The sequence below is a fragment of the Dipodomys ordii genome, unplaced genomic scaffold, assembly GCF_000151885.1.
Source record: "Dipodomys ordii isolate 6190 unplaced genomic scaffold, Dord_2.0 Scaffold4, whole genome shotgun sequence".
In the NCBI taxonomy this organism is placed as follows: Eukaryota; Metazoa; Chordata; class Mammalia; order Rodentia; family Heteromyidae; genus Dipodomys; species Dipodomys ordii.
The window spans coordinates 19,901,125-19,920,367 of NW_012267220.1; the positions used below are offsets into that span (position 1 = coordinate 19,901,125).

At 35.9% G+C, this 19,243-nt stretch overlaps 1 protein-coding gene across 1 annotated transcript in view; it reads left to right on the forward strand.

Annotated features, from left to right (window-relative positions):
* Mtmr7 (myotubularin related protein 7) overlaps positions 1–19,243 on the forward strand; it is a 71,565-nt gene that overhangs the window by 19,673 nt on the left and 32,649 nt on the right. The window contains exons 2-5 of the mRNA XM_013026914.1: positions 1,277–1,399; positions 2,985–3,147; positions 10,038–10,195; positions 17,398–17,526. Of these exons, the coding sequence (XP_012882368.1) occupies positions 1,277–1,399; positions 2,985–3,147; positions 10,038–10,195; positions 17,398–17,526 (573 nt within the window). The remainder of the gene's footprint in view (positions 1–1,276; positions 1,400–2,984; positions 3,148–10,037; positions 10,196–17,397; positions 17,527–19,243) is intronic.

The window sequence follows — 19,243 nt, forward strand, 5'->3', positions numbered from 1 at the left end:
AAAAACTGTATTATTAACCAAAAATAATGAAAATTAATGTGCTATTAAATCTTAGAGTTTAGGGGGAAAAACACAAACCACATGATATGATATCATGCAAAGGTAGATATTAAAATATTAAGAAAGAAATATGGAATTGATAAATTCAGGACTTTTTATTCTGAAGAAAAACCTTTACCTATATAGTCACAAAATGTTTAAAAACATAATTCACAATATTAGGAATGAGAGGAGAGAAAATGAGTTCTAGCCATCATGATTATTGTGACAAATCCTGCAAAGGGTTGAAAAGACTATAAGAATTTGAAAATCTGCAAAAAGAAGATAGTTTATAAGGAAAGTAGGTTTTAACTGAATTGATAAATCTATAACTGCATAAGAAATAAAAATCATTATTAAAAATTTCATAGCCATAATTAATTCAGTGGATAGAATTAGCTCTGTTTTATTATAGAAGTCACTGTGTTCAGCCCTACACATGATCTACAGAGATTGTGTTATTCCCATTGCATTTTTTGTTGGTATGATCTCAGTGTGCCTATTCATAAAACAGATGAATGCATGATCAAAGGTGTTTCTAGACAGCTCTTTCAACAGCCTAGGTTTTAGTTCAGTGAGAATTCCATTCACTACAAAAATTTTATTATATAAATGAATGTAAAGATCTCAAAGTAGTAGGATTATTTAAATATATTTGTCTTTTGATATTTTTTCCTCCCATATGAACATTTATTTCATACTATATTGCTCAATATTCACATTTTAGTATTTAGCCCATATTATATTTATTTCATAATACTTTATACAAAATTAGACAACCACAAAAGCTTTAGAAACAAAATATTGTTTCCTTTTTTAGGATATATTTTGCACATAGTCATTGGGTAAACTCAGAATTTTAATTTACTATTTGCTTTAAGTTGGAAATTGTATATAATTGCAATGAAATAAAAAAACACTTGACCCCTTTAAACTCAAAGAAATACATAATACCTATTAAGAATCTTGTGGTCCATTTAAAATCATGTTTTAATAACTGGTGAATTTTTATTTTTTGATATAAATTATGTTCTTTTTTTTTTTTTGCGGTGCTGGGGTTTAACCTTGCGCTTGTTAGGCAGGTACACTACCATTTGAACCATTCCAACAACCCTATTTTGGTGTTTATTTGAGTAGTTCTCAAAATTATATTTTAGACTAGGCATGAAATACCTACTATTTTGTGACTAACTCTCTTGCTTTCCTAAAACTTTTTCTATCAATCTGATTTTTCTAGGTTGAAAATGTACGCTTGGTAGATCGAGTATCTTCTAAAAAGGCAACACTGGGTACTTTGTATTTGACAGCCACCCATGTTATATTCGTGGAAAATGCACCTGACACAAGAAAAGAAACATGGGTATGCTTTCCTTATTTTTGGCTTTACATGTTTCCCATTATTGAGTAGTTTTGACCCTCTTAATTTTTCCATTTCTACTCAGAAATGAGGTAACTGAACTGTTGGTGTTCTAGTGTTCAGGGGATTGTTTCTGGAATGTGCTTTGCCTTTTTCTAAGAATATACTGAGTCATAACTACTTTATTTGTTCATTCTGAACACGAATTATTTGGATATCATCAAAGACATAGCCTGAAGATTCGAGTGCTTCATGTCATAGCTATCAAGAAGATGTTAAATAACATAAGTGTATGGGAGAAGGCATTTCCATAGTAATTGATTTGCTATATGATATTTACCCTATCCTATAATTTAGCCAGTTGGTCATTTTCCTATGTGTCTCTAGTTTTCTAGGATTTTTAAAAGAAAAGAAATATAGAGAGGAATCAGGTGTTTCTGCTCCTTAATAATGAAACCATTAAGCATTTCCTACTTTCTACAGCATGAAATTATGACCAGATCTAAAAACCTTAACTGTAGATTTTCTCCTTCCTATATGAATTGTGTTACACGTTAGAGGTTGGCAAGCACTATCATGGAAATGAACTTAATGCAATGCTGCCATGAGGACCAGCCATAAATCTCTCTGAAACACCAGAGATGGACTTTATTATGGTTTGTTTTCAAATAAATATCTTCCTTATGGAGTAGAATGATGATCATCTGATCTTGGCAGCTAAGCAGGGTTGGGTCTGGTTATTACATGGATAGAGGAGTATTATGGTAGATATTGAGTGTTGGAGGTGGGAGTGAGAAGGAAGAGAATGGAGTATTGCTGATCAAAAACACTTCAGATAGACAGGGGGAATAGGGTTTGATATATTTGGCATAGCAGTGCATTATAGTCATTAATAATATATTTCAAAATAACCATGAAAGTAAATTATGGATGTTTCACTATGAAAAGTGATAAACAACATGATGGATCTATTACCTTGATTTAAATGTTCCATATTTTATATATATATATATCAGTCAAAGCATCATGTTGTACCCTGTAAGTATATATAATTATAATTTGTCAGTTGAATATTGTATTAATAAAAAAACTAAGAAAATAATTCTTTTTCGGGCTGCCTGGTCACCACCAGCTTAGAAAACAAGTATCTCAAGTTGCTGTTGACTTTCAGCATTCCATGTGGAATTAAGGAGCAAGTTGGTACCTCCCCATGGAGCCATCTCCAGCTTTTCTTGATTGCAAAAGTTTATTTTACTAACTTCCCATGACCTTATTTAATTTTAGCTAATACATGCATTTGGCATTTGACCACTAAAATAGTCCCTTACTTGAAGTTGTTCAAATTTACATGCTGAATGATTTACATCAGAATAATTATTCTGGATGTCAGAAAGCTAGGTATCAAAAACTAATTATAGATTTAGACAATTGATTCTTACTTGGAACTTCTCAGTTCTTGTTACTTGAGTTCAGTGGTTGAGCTAGTAAAAAATTGGGGAATCTTATCTGTTTGTGTGACTCAAACCCTGTTAGTTCTTGTTATGTGTTATTCATGCTTGGTGATCCAAATTAATCTTTTGGTTCTAAGATTCTTCATAGTCAGATTTCCACCATTGAGAAGCAAGCAACAACTGCTACTGGCTGTCCTCTGCTTATTCGCTGTAAGAACTTTCAGATCATACAACTCGTCATACCACAGGAAAGAGATTGCCATGATGTGTACATCTCTTTGATCCGCCTTGCACGGCCAGGTAGGCAATAGAACTCACATTAATCATGGACCACTCCCTGAAAGTCGCAAATTGTATTCAAGACTTTGTGCAGTGCTTAGGAATGACAGTGTTTGGGGATGCTATGTCATCTCATCCTCAAATCAGGCTAAGTTTGAATGATCACGCAATATATACTTCCTCAGTTACTTACCATCTGGGGCTGTTTTATTAGTCTTAGTATTCATGTATACTTTGTAGATGTCTAATATGTTTTCCTCTGAAGTGAAATCACCATAAAATTATGCCATGTGGATCCTCTGATAATTGAGCTACCTTGAAAGACACCTAAGGCAGAACTAACTGTTCGGTGTGGAGTACATTGTTCTCTAACATTTCCAGTGTATTCTTGACCCTTTAAAGGTTTAGTCTTCATTAGTTTTTGATAGTTATATGTGTTTTCCAGCAAGGGTGCAACTAACTAGACTTTTGTCAGCACCAGTGACAATTTAAAGTATGTATATGTTCATTCTCTTAAACATGGCCTTCTTACAGGTAATTAGAAGAAAGCTTGGATTTGAAAAAAATTAGCTCTCTTGCTTACTGTCTTATTCTAGCCCTCATGTGAGGGTCTTCAGAGAGATATACACTTACACAAAGCATTTTCTGTCTCTGTGTGACTTATGGAAGATGTGGTATTCTTTTGCTTAAAAGAAATACACTTCTACGTTTGTTTTTATTTTTGTGTTGGGGGGTGTTGCACAGAAGTCATCAACAAGGGAAATAAGATGCGTATTTATAATGACTCTGTCATATCTGTTTTGATTCAGGACTGGGAGTTTATTTGTGAACTTTTCACAACCTTTCATTGGGACTTGAGTTCCTTGTGATATGTCCTAATCATTTGGAGGTAGCTAAGAGTCAAAATGAGTCTGTGGAAATGATCTCTGGGTGCCATAGATTCTGATCATTTTGACTTTACTATGTTCCTTTTTAAAGGCAGTTAGTTGAGACTGTTTTTTCCTCCTCTCTTAAGTGTGTTGAAAAGAACTGCAAAGTAAGCCAGAAAAGCAGTTGAACTTTTTGAAGGGTGTACTATAATTGGAACAGAGTTCTGGGAAGATGTACATTAGGTTGCATGCAGCAGAGAATGAGAGGAGAGTTGTATGCCAGCAATTTCTGTGTCACTGATTAATGGGTGTGCTGGTAATAAATGTGCTCTGACTGGATTAATGGGATTTAGGAATAGCCCCAAGAACTGGGAAAGGGCTGAGCAGCTGGGAGAACAGATCACAGGGGTGATTGAGGCCCAGAGGCAGCAAGTGCTGGGGCTCTCATGTGAGGATCTGAAACCACTGTGTTTTTCTAATTTTAAAAATGTATGGTTTTTCTTAAAAGGTAATGTTTCAGGAGTTAGGTAGATGTAGCCAGAGACCTTGTCTTTTTTTTGGCAAAAGGAAACCGTAATAGTTGAATCAGAACCATCATCTGAGAGGATTAAAAAGACATACTGGCCTTATAAATGCCAGTTTATGTAACCCATTACTTAATGTGGGAAGATGAAATGGAAGCCAAGCAGGCCCAAGTTTAACGTTAAGGACAATGATGAAGTTGGGACAGGTAACAAGCAAGGCTCTGAGTCTAGGCTCTGGTGGGGAAAGATAGAGGCTGTGAGCTATGAAGGTAGTTTTCAGTTGGGTGAAGGAGGTGGTTCTTGAAAACTGTGGATAGTTTGCAGAACATGCCTTCCTCCTCTAGAGGTGTGTGTTTGTGTGTGTGTGTGTGTGTGTGTGTGTGTGTGTGTGTAGGTTTTCTGGGATAGAGTAAATAAAATACATTAAAAACTTGAAGATATTTTTATTGGTTTGCCATTTGTATGAATGAATAAAGATGGTAAGCATTTGGTCAAGGACTACAAAAGATCCCAGTACAAAGTAATGTGACCAAATTCAGCATCTTCTTTAATTCTCAATAAAGAAATAACATGTTAAAACACAGTTTGCCTAAATGAGAAAGTAAGTTAACCCAATAGATAAATGTACTTTAATAAGTATATAAATTTTTCTGATTAAAAGACCCCTATCTCTGAGAGAGCGTCTACTTTTCCCATGGCCTCTCTGTACTCCTCCCTCTAATTTGCCTCCTGCTGTTTATTTTGGTATCAGCTAGATTTGTGGACTCTTCAACATCTAAATAATTTCTTTGTTTATTTTATTTTCCCATTTTTGCTAAATTACAGTTTTTTTAAGTTCCTCTCAGTTCCCATTTTTCTGTAACTTTTTAAATTTACAGTAGTGGGCCTTGGTTTTTGTAAAGCATATATTATACTACTAAGGTGCCTGTTTCTTCTTATTTTTTTAAATCTCACAATGAGGTAGTCTCATTTGCTTAATCTTTGACGTTTTTGTTCTAAGTCAACGATTTTTAGCAGTTTTTACAGTGGTGGTAATTCCTCTTTTATTGAAGATAGTTAACTGAGTCTAATGATCCTTTTCCCAAGGTGTTAACTTCAGTAGTCCTGATATTTAATCCAAACTTTGTTTAAAATAATAAAGGTGAAACACCATAATTAGGAGATGTGATAGATACAAATTCCAATACTAGCTGAGTTATCTCCCCACCCCTTTCTAAATGGCCTTTAATCTACATTTATTTTTAAGTTGCCTGAACTCAACAGAACAGAAAATTGGCTTTCAGTCATTACTGCACATTTTTTTGTTTTTCTGTTGGTGGTTGGTTTGCCGTCTTCTCACCCATACTTCACATTCTGCTGATGCTAATTCATGTTTGTTTTTCTTTCAATTTTATACCACTTTTGATTTTAAAATCAAATACCTGGGAAACAAGATAGGTTATTTTCCTTCCTTCCTTAAAGTTTTGTTTTACCCACATTTCTCTTTCCTTTGGCAGGAGAAGGAAAGGAACAAAAATTTGGTACTGATACAGGTCCATTTCAGGCTTGATGGTTCCAAATTGAGTGTTTATATTTGATCATTTTCTCTGGGAAGCAGCAAGTAGGATTATTTGAGAGTGATGGTGTTGGTGAGAACTACGGAGATTGAATTGCATTATGGTGATGCACATACTTCCTTAAATTAAGGAGACAACCATGAATAGTGTTCTAAAAACATGAGTTTCTATGTGTATCAAAGCATGCATTTCTATGTTGTTATATAGGAAGAGGTCCCATGCCCTCTTTTGTAAGAGCCCAACAGTGTATGTCCTATTAAACCTGATGATCATCAGCACAAAAAAATGTTTTATTGGATGTGACAGCTCAGACACTATGATGTGAGAAGCCAATACTTCTGCATGTCTGTCTGCTGAAGGATATGACCTTTCTAAAGCAGACATATTTTTTTTCTAAACTCAGATTCTGTAAGATGAAAGATTTCTCTAAAATGAAAAGCTTCTCCACAGCAAAAGAAAAAGTTAACAGACTGAAAGACAACATATGTATTGGGAGAAAACATTTGGAAGACATATATTATATGAGGGATTAACTATGAGACATGCATAATAAAGAATGCAGTTCTATAAGGGGAAAACATGTGGTCCAGTTAAGAACTGAGCAAAGGTCCTAGCTAGATATTTCTCAAAAAGAGACTTATGAATGGCTAACAGAGACATGAAAAATGCTTCATATCACTATTCATTAGGGAGTTGCATAAAGCACATTAAGATATCTCCTCATACATGCTAGATTGGCTGATAATGGAAAGTGAATTATTTTTCACTCTAGAAGTAAGTTGAGAAAAGAGAACCTTCTATATTGTAGGTAGGAATATAAATTAATATAGGCATTACGGAAACAGTAGTTCCTCAAAAAAATGGAACTATTATTTTAAAATAATTACCACAGGATTTGAAATCAGTATGTTGAATCCTATTTTATAGGAATTAGGAGTGGGATTGTACTGTTCACTATAGTCCAGTTATCAACCTGTGTGTCCATCAGCTGATGAATGGAGAAATAAAATGTGCTATGTGTATGTATATATATATATATATATACATATATATACACACATACAATTATGTATATATATACCACATGATGGAATATTACTCCACCTTTCAAAAGGCATAAGTTCTTCATTTATAACAATATGTATAGAATTGAAGCTATTATGCTAAGTAAAATAAACCAGACAGAGAAAGATGGATACTACATGTTCCCATTCATATTTGGCATACAAACCAATTGAATTCATAGAAGTAGAGGAAAGTATGGTATTATCAGAGTGGGGGGGAATAGGGAGCTGATCACCAAAAGGGTACAAAGCCTCATATAGTAAGTAAAAGCCTGATTAATTCTTATTTTTAAATCTATTGTATAGCCTGGTAAAGAAAGCTAATAATTGAGGAGTGTACATTTTAATATTTCTAAGAGTAAATTTCAATGTTGTAATCACAAAAGTGTTAATTATTTGAGGTGATACAAATATTAATTGATTTAATCCTACATTTTAAAATGTTAGCATCTTGTGTCTAATGAATATTCACAATGATAAATTATATAAATTATAAATTTCCAATAAATAAATTTCTTTAAGATTCTACAAACAACAATGAAAAAACCTACAAGGATTTCTTTAGCCCTAGATTTTCTTTTTATCTTCTCTGCTGACTGCTGTAACTTCTGCTATGTATGTAATAGAAATTGGATGTGAGAAAAACAGAAAATTATGAATTGAGAAATATTCAGTGAAATTTACATCTGTGCTAAGGATACTTGAATTTCTCACAGTACACAGTGTTCTGGCTTCTTTTAGGCTGACCTTGGGTTAACACAACTGAGATTTGGTTAACAAGAGTAGAAACCTTCCTGTCCTGATGAAGAATTGTACTTAAATTGGATTTGAGGATCAGCTAGTCACCCTTATCCTAAAAAAAAATGTGAAAGAAAAACAAATGGGATAATTTCAATGTCAACCTGTTCTAATATCTCTCAGCCTGAGTGATCTTCGTGTCTTCTTTGAATTTTTCTTGTTGTAGTTTATGTACAGTTTCACTGTCACTTCCCAATAGAAGTAAGCATCAGCTCCTACATGGAGAACTGCCAATAGTCATGGAATGTTTTTCTTCTTCCACCTTTAAACCTGTTTGTAAATATTTAATAAAGAAAAGTTAACTTCCATTATTATTCCATATTTGTAAGCTCTTCTTTCACTGAGGGAACAGAAACTTTCTCAAGAGATTCTTCTGGCATCTTAAACAAATTGCATTTGCGGTTAACATTATGGTAGCAGAAGCCTGAGTCATGAAAATGGTACTCAGAGATGGAAAGGATGTGTCAGTGTTGAACTAGCTGTTCCCAGAACATGATCTCATATTTGTGTGTGTGTGTGTGTGTGTGTGTGTGTGTGTGTTGTGTTGTCCTTCAGTTAGCTAAGATGACAGCAAATTATCATCTTGCTGAAAGTTTTAGCTTTGTTATTTGTATGTTCTTGCACCTGTATGTAGCATTTTGTTATTTGATCAAGTAATGTTCTCAGTTTTAAAGTTAAGAAAGGTAATAGCAAGAGAGACTAATATAGGTTACAATTCAGTTATGTCAAATGAAAAAAAAATGGGTACTTAAAATTATTTTATCTTTCTTTAAAAACATTTCCCTTATCTTTCTTCTTTTATGTGGATGACTCGACTCTAGAGCAATCAAACAAGTTTGAAACTGAGTTTTGATCTTAAGCTGAGAACCTTCAGGGGGCCTCCAAACATATCTCAAGAAACACTAAATTTTTGTTGCTGGGTACAATCACCAGTTGAGTAAATGAGAGAACCTAGGAAAACTATGAGGAGATAGTGGTGGGAAACATTAGAGGGATGGAATGAGGAAAGTAAAGGAGGAAGGAAGGAGCTGCCGTGGTTATGGGTGTGGCATACAGTTATGATGATACAGTACCTTGGTAGCTATGGCCACAGGAGGCTCTTTAGCACTTAAAATGTGACCACATCTGAAGAGGTATCAGTGTAAAATACACAATCAAAAACAAGCAATACAAATGAAAAACCAAGATATGAAGAATATTAATGCATTTCATACTATGTACATGTTGAAATGATAATAGTTTGGACATACTGGATTAAATAAAAAGCATTTCTAATTTTCCCTCTTCCATTTTATTTTTCCATGTAACTACAAGGATATTTAAATGGTTTACATAGCTTGCATTATATTGTTGGGTTTGGACATATTGTATTGTTGGTTTAGACACTCCCCTTGTATGACAATATTAAAGCATTAACAAAAACCAAATTTTATATTTTATTGGGAAAAGGGAAGTGTTGAGGCTGTTGGCCTCACCAAGCATAGATAATGCATAAAGACAGAAACACTGAAAAAACTGAAAGATTTTCCCCATGCATTCTTCAACTTGTAATCTATGCAGAGGCTGCTGTGCATCATGAATTAATGTTTCTTATGAATACTAAACAAGTCTTATGATCAGCACAATTATAATGTATATGAAGTTGTTAAAGTTCAAATGTTTTTAATGCAAACATACCACATAATTGCTAGCTTTTGGAACTGTTTTAGTGAAAATGTGGAAGTAACCTGGGGCTCTATCCACTTTTGAAAAGCCACTTCACTCTAAACTGGAACTTAATATGTACACATAAAAAAAGAATTCCTGATGTCTACTGAATATGTACACTCTATATTCATTCCATATTCCTCTTAAGGTAATTTTTTAAAAAGGAACTGGGGAAGGCTCTATTTGTTAAAAGGAAGAAGTTGTTGCATAGTAAAGTCCAAATACTGAAGGCCTTCTTTCTCATCAAGGCTGGGTGACCTTGTCCACAGAGGCAGGGCGCTCCTGGGACTGTGCCAGAGGTGGGAGGTTAACTCCAGCTGGGACAGAATGTTTTGGGGGATATTTGGTTCTGGCTTTGACTTAGCTTGATTTGGCTTTCTTCTTTTCTTGCAGTGAAATATGAGGAGTTGTACTGCTTTTCATTCAACCCCAAGCTGGATAAAGAAGAAAGAGAACAAGGTTGGATGCTAATCGATCTTGATGAAGAATACAAGAGAATGGGCCTCCCCAATAATTATTGGCAGCTAAGTGATGTGAACAGAGACTACAGAGTGAGTGGAAACATTTAGTCAAATCCAAATACTTAAACCATGTGAAATTCTGATTTCAGATAGCTTTGCATGGCCTTAATGTCCTTGAGATTTTGTAGCCCTTTGGAGATAGTGTGAGTTTCTTGGTCTCCTACGGTTATTGCTGGCTTGTTCCCTACCTGTACCTAAAGTCAGAATGTCTGAGCAAGAGGAACCCCTTCCCCATCCCCCATGAATACTCCTCCTAAAAGGGTTGAGATTCAGTGCAGATCTTGTGGACAGGCAGTTGGCTGGGAGTTGACTGGGAGCTGAGTCTCCCATCATGTCTTTTTATAGCACCGGAGTGATTAGAAGGGAAATCAGAGAGACTGATGGCAGTTTGGCACCAGGTCCTTGATGTGCTCACTGGACTCTTGATTGGTACACAAGGTCAGCAATAAGTTCCCCAGAGAGATGTGGAGATATGTGTCTGCACTTGCAGAAAGCACTATGCAATGCAAAGGAGCGAACAGGAGTGGCAAACAAACTCCATGTTTTCCCTAGTGGTAGTTGAATATCAGAGGTGGTTTCCCTACTGATTCTCAAATATTTTAAGTAATAAAAGTAGTATAAGAACCTTGTAGAGAGTTCCTAAGAGAGAAGGAAAGAAACAGGAATATCCACCATCCCATTGCCTTAACACTCTTCCTCCCCTGCCATTTATTGTTGTTTAAGGTTTTAGCAAGGACGTATTTTAGTGTATAGAAAGATAAAGAGATGAAAAAAGTGGGGCTGGGAATGTGGTGTACTGGTAGAGTGCTTGCCTAGCATGCATGAAGCTGGGTTTGATTCCTCAGTACCACATAGAAAAAGACAGACGTGGTAGAGTGCTAGCCTTGAGCAAAAGAAGCTCAGGGACAGTGCCTAGACCATGAGTTCAAGCCCTAGGACTGGCAAAAAAAAGAGGAATGAAAAAAGGGGAAAAACATTTCTGTTCCCCATGAAGGAAATGGGAGTAAAAACTCAAAAATGGCCATTTTTATTTGTGGCCTTTGTGTACTGTATGAACTAAAAGAATGGATGGTGATGATGTTCTTATTCTTTCTTCTACTCCTTTTCTTCCTCTTCCTCTTCTCTCTCCTCCCTTCTTCTTATCCTCTTCCCTCTCCTTCTTTCATCTTCATCTTTTTCTTTTTCTTTTTTTTTGTGGTTCTGGGAATGGAACTCAGGGCCTTGTGCATTCTTAGGCATGCCTAGACTATTATTCTTTCATTAAAAAATGTTCTTTCTTTGGTTTCAGTTGTGTATTTTGATTACAGTTTTCTGTCCTAGGTAATGTTTTGTTTACCATTCATAGTGGCTCTTCTTTGAATTGCCTATTGCCATTCTTGGTCTTTTTTTTCTAAATTTTATTTGTCTTTTCCCTATTGTACATTAGTAGAACTTCTTTATGTAGTTTATCATCTTGTACAGCTGTTGAAATGTCTGAATTGTCAACACTTTTTTTTTAATCCGTTGTGGGGCTTGAACTCTGGGCCTGGGCGCTGTTCCTTGGATCTTGGGCTCAAGGCAAGTGCTCTGCCATTTGAGCTACAGTGCCACTTCTGGTTTTCTGGTGATTTATTGGAGATAAGAGTCTCACAGAGTTTCTTTGCCTGGGCTGGCTTTGAACCTTGATCCTCACATCTCAGCCTCCTGTGTAGCTATGATTACAGGTGTGAGCCACCAGCACCAGGCATTGTCAATGCTTTTTTAAAGCGTATTGTGAAAAAGGAAATTATTGTTTGCTAACCTTTGTTGAAATTCAACACTGTATAAATTCTGTAATTTCACTTTTATTAATTTGTTATTATAGTTTTGTCATATATCTTAATACCCTGTAAGTCAAGTCTTTCTATACCGTTTTTCAGTATATCATAAATTTACAAACTACTTGCGGTAAATGGATGCTCATGATACTGATTCTTCTTTGTAATTACACTTCACTCCAAGCACCATAGCCTAATTTAATCCTTGTAAAGTATCTGGCTAGTTGAATGGCAATTCCTTTGTAGAACTATATAGCATATATATATATATATATATATATATAAAACAATATAATTTTAAAGAAGATTTTATATATATAATTCTATACTAAATATATCACTCTATAACTAAAGTATAGTTTTGGGCCAATAGACATTATAAATATTAAAGAATGAATAATAAAATGAAAAAGTACCTAACTAATATAATCAGACTAAAGCCAACCTTTGCATTGAATTTTTAGCCTTGAAACAAAAGGCAAAGAAATCAAGGTTTAGTAAGGAAAAGTGTCAGTCTTTTAAGGAAAAATATGACACATACTTGGGCAAGGAAGAAAATGAAGCTGAGCTACGTGTAGTAGAATAATATGTTTTTGGAAGTATAGGTTCTTTTCATTTTTACAACATTTTCCTCTACAATTGGCACTACAAACATGACTCATGTACAATCACCGATGTCCCTAAGTTGTAGACTGCAAGAATGTGTGTTACTCAGTATTTCTTTTCAAAAGTGACACATAGCAAAACAAAGCTGTTTAACAAGCTGTTAGGGGGGAAAAAAGGGTAAAAACCTAGGGGATTTTCTTATTTTGTAAATGTTGTTGAAATAGGGGGAAAGATGATATATACTTATTCCTTAACAGTTTAGAAATAGAATAGAGACTGTGTTCTTTCAGAAAATTTCCTAACTAGTAGTTCATTGAAAGAGTTTCATCCTGATCCATTTCTTGTGTTTTTAATTTCATGGTTAAGAAAATGTGTACTTTCCCCTCCTTTGCTTTGTAAGTTATTTTGTGCTTTTTGTAAATCCTTTGAGTTAGGTGGGGCAAATGACATCATGTATTGGAGAAAAAATAATTTCCTGTGCTAGTAATTACATCATATACTGTGTATGAAAAGTTTAATCTCAAAACCAGCCCTACTATTTTCTCTTTGGTGGTCTTGGTTAGGCTTACTATTATTATTGTTATTATTACTGTCATCTCTGTTATCATTACAACCTTCTTTATGATACTTGCTTATAGTAGTATAACACTCTCTTATTTTACACCTAACCTTGAAATAATCTTTATTTAAAAAAATAGTTTATATATTTTGCTAAGTTTTTTAATTGAACTCTCATGGAGTAAATCTTAACCCACACTAATCATTTTATAAAAGCTTATTTACTTCACTTCTTTATGGCACACAATGTATGTGTTATATGTAACATTTTTATTATATATTTTGTATTAATATATTACTAATATGTGTATATCATTTTATTTACAAATAATTTATGAATTAGTTATCAATAAATTATGAGGTTCACATTGTTTTATTCCTCATTCATCATAAATTTTTAATATAAATTTTAGGTCCAAAATGTTTAAGAAGAAAATTTTGATGTTGATATATCTTAGTTCCTGAAGACAAACTCTTACTTCACAGTGTATGACTTAGTGTTCTTCAATAAATAGAGGTCTTACCAAGATCTCTTGGTCTTACCAATATCTCTTGCATGAATAATACTTTACAATGATAAATGCATTTTCTGGCAGTTTATAGCTATCTCAACAAAGACTCATTCTTCTGGGATTGTGAAAAAAAAAAACCAGAACAGTAAATACTAAGATCATTTTTTTTATCCCAGTGAATATAAAATTTGTCATCTTCATTTTAAGTGTATAGTTTAATAATACCATCGTCAATTTTTTTGCTCAATTTTTACACAGTTTTTTTTATTGTGTAGCTGTATTCATTAAAAAGAAAACAACATGCTGGGCGCAGGTGGCTTTTGCCTATAATCCTAGCTACCTACTTAGGAGGCTGAGATCTGAGGATTGCGGTTCAAAGCCAACTGGGCAGAAAAGTCCATGAGACTCTTACTGCCAATAAACCATCAGAAAACCAGAAGTGGCACTGTGGCTCAGGTGGTAGAGAGCCTGCTTTGAGCTGAAGAGCTGAGGGACAGCGCCCAGGCCCAGAGTTCAAGCTGACAAAAACAAAAGAAAAGAAAAGAAAGAAAGAAAAGGGAGAGAGAGAGAGAGAGGGAAAAAGGAAAGAAAGAAAGAGAGAGAGAGAGAGAGAGGGAGGGAGGGAGGGAAGGAAGGAAGGAAGGAAGGAAGGAAGGAAGGAAGGAAGGAAGGAAGGAAACAGAATACACAACTCCCTTTGAGCCAGGCACTGATGGCTCACACCTATAACCCTAACTTCTCAGGAAGCTGAGATCTGAGAATCTCAGTTCAAAGCCAGTCTGGGCAAGGAAGTCTATGAGACTCTTATCACCAATTAACCACCATAAAACTGGAAGTAGAGCTGTGGCTCAAAGTGGTAGAGCTTTAGCCTACTTGAGCAAAAGAGTTCAGCGACAGGGTCCAGGCCCTGAGTTCAAGCTCTACAACCACCTCCACCACCAACAAAACAAAACAAAACGAAATAAAAACTTCCTTGTTTCCTACTCACTTACATCACTTTTTGTTTACTCCTTAGTTAATGGACTGTCTGGTTGTTTTTCTCTCTTGGCTTTTATGAACACAATTATAGAAATACCTCTTTGAGACTCTGATTTCAATTTTGGCTATTTACCCAGAGGCAGGATACTAGAGTAAAATTCTATTTTTTTGTTGTTGGTCATGGGGCCTGAACTCTGGGCCTGGGCACTGTCCCTCAGCTCTTCAGCTCAAGGTGAGTGCTCTACCACTTGAACCACCGCACCACTTCCAGCTTTTTTCTTTTTGCTTATGTGGTGCTGAGGAATCGAACCCAGGGACTCAGGCATGCAAGGCAAGCACTCTACCACTGGAGCTACTTTCCCAGCCCAGTAATTCCATTTTTAAATGTTTGAGGAGACGTTTTCTGTAATCGTTACACTGTTTTACAGCCCCCACCAACAGTGCCCAGGACTTGTACTTCCTCTGCATTTTTGTCAGTACTTACTGTAAGATAATCTCTTTTGTAATTTTTATTTTAATTTCAATAATGACTAGTGCTATTGCACATCTTTTCCTCTGCATGTTGGCTATTTATCTGTTTGAAGACTTGTCAGTTTAAATTCTTTTCACATTTTTAATGTAATTTTGTTATCGAGTTGTAAGAATTCTTTATATATTCTGAATAATAACCCCATAGAAAATACATGATTTGCAAAGATTTTCTCTCATTTTATAGGATGTCTTTACATTCTTTTGATTGTGTCCTTTGACACATGAAAGTTTAAGTTTGATGCTGTATAGATGGTCTTGTTTTTCTTTTATCACTTATGCTTTTGGTATCATGAAAAAAACAATGCCAAATCAGCTGTTGTAAAGCATTTTCCCTTACATATGTTTGCAGAATGTGCATCATTTGGGATCTTATATTTAGTTATTTAATCCATTTTAAGTAATTTTGTTATATGATATCTAAGGGTCAACCTTCATTTTTATTTTTTGCATGCATATAGATATCCAGTTTTTCTAGCACCATTTGTTACTAGGTGATGAAGGAAGAGATAATCCTTTCTGAGAATAGTCTTGGCATGCTTATTGAGGATCATTTGACCATATCCAGGATGGTTAATTTCTAGGTTCTCTATTCCATTGGTCTATGTCTCTGTCTTTATCCTAAGACCACACTCTTTGATTATAGTAATGTATATGTGTCTTTGTGATACATTTTGAAATCATGAAGTATGAATCTTTATAAAATTTGTTTTGACTATGTAAAGACCTTGAGAATATGTATGAATTGTAGGATGAAGTTTTTCTATTTTTGCAAAAATTGCCTTTGAGATTTTAATAGGAATTTCTGTGAGTCTGTAGGTTGCTTTGAGTAGAATGGGCATCTTTTTTGTTTGTTTGTTTTTGGGTCCGGTCGTGGGGCCTGAACTCTGGGCCTGGGCACTGTCCCTCAGCTCTTCAGCTCAAGGCTAGTGCTCTACCACTTGAGCCACAGCGCCACATCCGGCTTTTTTCTTTTTGCTTATGTGGTGCTGAGGAATCGAACCCAGGGCCTTGAGCATGTAAGGCAAGCACTCTACCACTGAGCCACCTTCCCAGCCCCTAGAATGGGCATCTTAACAGCATTGAATTTTCGAATCCATTAACCCAAAGTGTCCTTTCACTTATTCATGTTGCCTTCAATTTCTTTCTATTTTGTAGTTTACAGTATAGAACTGTAATTTTATTATTATTTTTCCTGTTGCGGGACTTGAACTCAGGGCCTGGTGCTGTCCCTGAGCTCTCTCACCAAGGATAGCACATATTGGGCCTGTGAACAACTCCTTTATGGTACTTTATCTCCTGTTCCATGTTTCCCACAGTCCAGTGACTAGAATGCGAAGGCAGGCAAGGGAGGGTGTTGTGACAAAGCAATTGATAAGAGCTTCAGAGTCTCAGATTGGTAGAAGGAATAAATCAGACAATATCCATGACAAAACACTTTGTAACCCATCATAGCAAAAGAAATGACAGCAGTGGTAACACCTTTACTTGTTGATGTTGCTCGGAATGTATTTTGCCTCCACATCAGTCAGTCCGTCTTTCTGTGGTATACTAGTGGCAATGTCCTGTGCTTCAATGAGCAATGATTTATTTCCTGGAAGTCAGGCACTTGTCTAGGCACATCAAGAGAGTTCCTAGGTGTGTATAGCAATAGAGGAAATGCTTTACCTGAATGTCTTCTGTCCATCAGCTCTACCTGCATATGGCACTCTGCAAGACAGGATTGAAGGAAAAGAAAAACCTTCTACAAGAGAGCTGGAAGCAGGGGTGATATTTGAGAAGACAGGGGCAGGAGTATCTAGGGAGGGCAGAGGAATGCACACAGAGTATGCCAGGGACACAGAGGAACCTGATGACTTCACTTCTGGCCTTACATTTTAGGAACACCTGTTAGTTAGGAACATCCCCACCATCAGGCTATCTTTGAATGTCAGGATGCAAAATTTGCAATTCTGATGAAAGGAAGGCTCAGATGTACCCGCCTGGCCTGGCATGAGGAACTGGGAAGAGAGGGGACAGGGCACAGGGCATGATGCTCATGGGTTTCTTTCTTTCCCTCAGAACCATTTCATAGAATCAGCAATCCTTCATTTCTCTGAAGCCATTTCTGGATTCCTCAAAATAGATACCTCTGTAACTTGGTGAAGAAAACTTAATATGCAGCTACTACATATGCGAGCATGGATTTTCTGGTGACAAGTTTGCAGAACATGCCTTGAGTGCCTAAAAATATCTTTTTATTTTCTGGTAATAGGTTTGTGACTCCTATCCCACTGAAGTGTATGTTCCCAAATCAGCCACAGCACACATCATTGTGGGAAGTTCCAAATTCCGGAGTAGACGGCGATTTCCCGCCCTTTCTTACTACTATAAAGATAACCATGTAAGTCTCCAGACATGCCTTTGTTTTATGCTTTTCTTTACTTGTTTTTATCATATATGGGCATTTTTTAGTTGCCTTGTGACCTGGTGCGTGTATGCTTGAATAATCATTATTCTTTCCGGACAGGATCTCATATAGCTTAAATTGGCCTAAACTTAAGTCTGACCTCAAACTTGAGATCCTCCTGACTCAGCCTCCATAATGCTGGGATTACAGGTATTTGAATTCTCTTAAAAGTTTTTGGATGTCCCTAGGTATGCTATGACAACTTTGCCTCTTGTAGAAGTTGGCTTCCATATTTATTTGACAATAAAGTAATGGTGTAGGCTCAGACAATAACTGAAGTTAATCAACCATGTAATACTGTCATCTTCCACCCTTTCTGGAGGGCACTCTGTCTATTCCCGGAGGACCTTTTGTATGCCTGTTTCAGAAAGGCTCTGAAGCCCATCAGACATTCTTTTTCCTCTTTCTCTTTTCTCTTCCCCCCTTGTGTCCTTCCCCTTCCTCTTCTTCTTAGTCTTCCTTTTCTTCTATCTCCCCTCTCCTGTCTCTTTCTTCTCTCTCCTCTCTTTCTCTCTTTCCCTCATATGCTTTGTTTATTTGCAATACTAGGGTTTGAGCTTGGCCTTGGCACTTGCTGGGCAGGTGCTATACTGCTTGAATCACAGTCTCAGCCCTTTTGGCTTTTGCTATTTTTTTTGGATAAAGTCCAAAAACAATATTTTTGGAAGGAGTTCTCACTTGACTTTTTGTCTTTGCTGTCTTGTAATTGTGATCCACCCAAGTAGCTGAGATTATAGATGGGATCTGAGTAGCTGGTATCACAAGCCATACCTGTTCTTCACTAGGCCGAACTGCACAGCAACCAATTATAGTATAGAATAAATTATTTTCTGTATAAACGATTTTAGGTCTTTGAAGGTGTAAAAGAGAGATGTCTTCCTAAGCATTGCTACCTGGTCTAGTTACCCAGGGAAATACATAATATGCATGAGCACTTACACACTCTAAAATCTATTTTGTAGTGGAATAAGGATCAAATTTGTGTCTTGTTATAATGTTATATCTTAATACCTAGTTTGATTCTTACAAATGCGTCTAATTGGACAAGGACTTCTCATAAAGGGAAGCATTATCACTGAGAGTGGTTTTCTGTACTTACATGGAATACCAAAGTAGTTTTCCACGTGTTCATTGCTCATCAGAACCCATCCTTAGAACAAGCTATCTTCCATAAAAGCAAACAGGTACAAATTCCATAAATGTGCTTACTTTTTTTTCTTTCCTTTGGTGATTTGAGATATTTTAGGGGTAAGTGTATTTTTTTCTACCCCAGTAGAAATTAGGCTCATGAATAAGAATATAGATCACATCTTAAAGTTAAACTTGTAGCTCCAATGTATCAACCAAAGAACACAGTATATTTTGATATCATATCATGTTATGATATCTGAGGTCTTACTGAGCATTATTTGCTATATAAATGCCTCTGCTGAGGGTACATAAGTTCATTTGGATCATCTGTCACTGTGCATGGGGTTAGAATCATGTCCTGTTCATCTGTTGGTGGGTTAGATGGCTGCCAGCACAGACACCTGACCCTGTTTATTACTCACATACACTCACTGCTCAGGGGAGGAGGACGTCATGTGCCACAAAGAGTCTTATAGGGTTGCAGTGGAGAAACAGGGTGACCAAGCCAGAGGCTGGGACA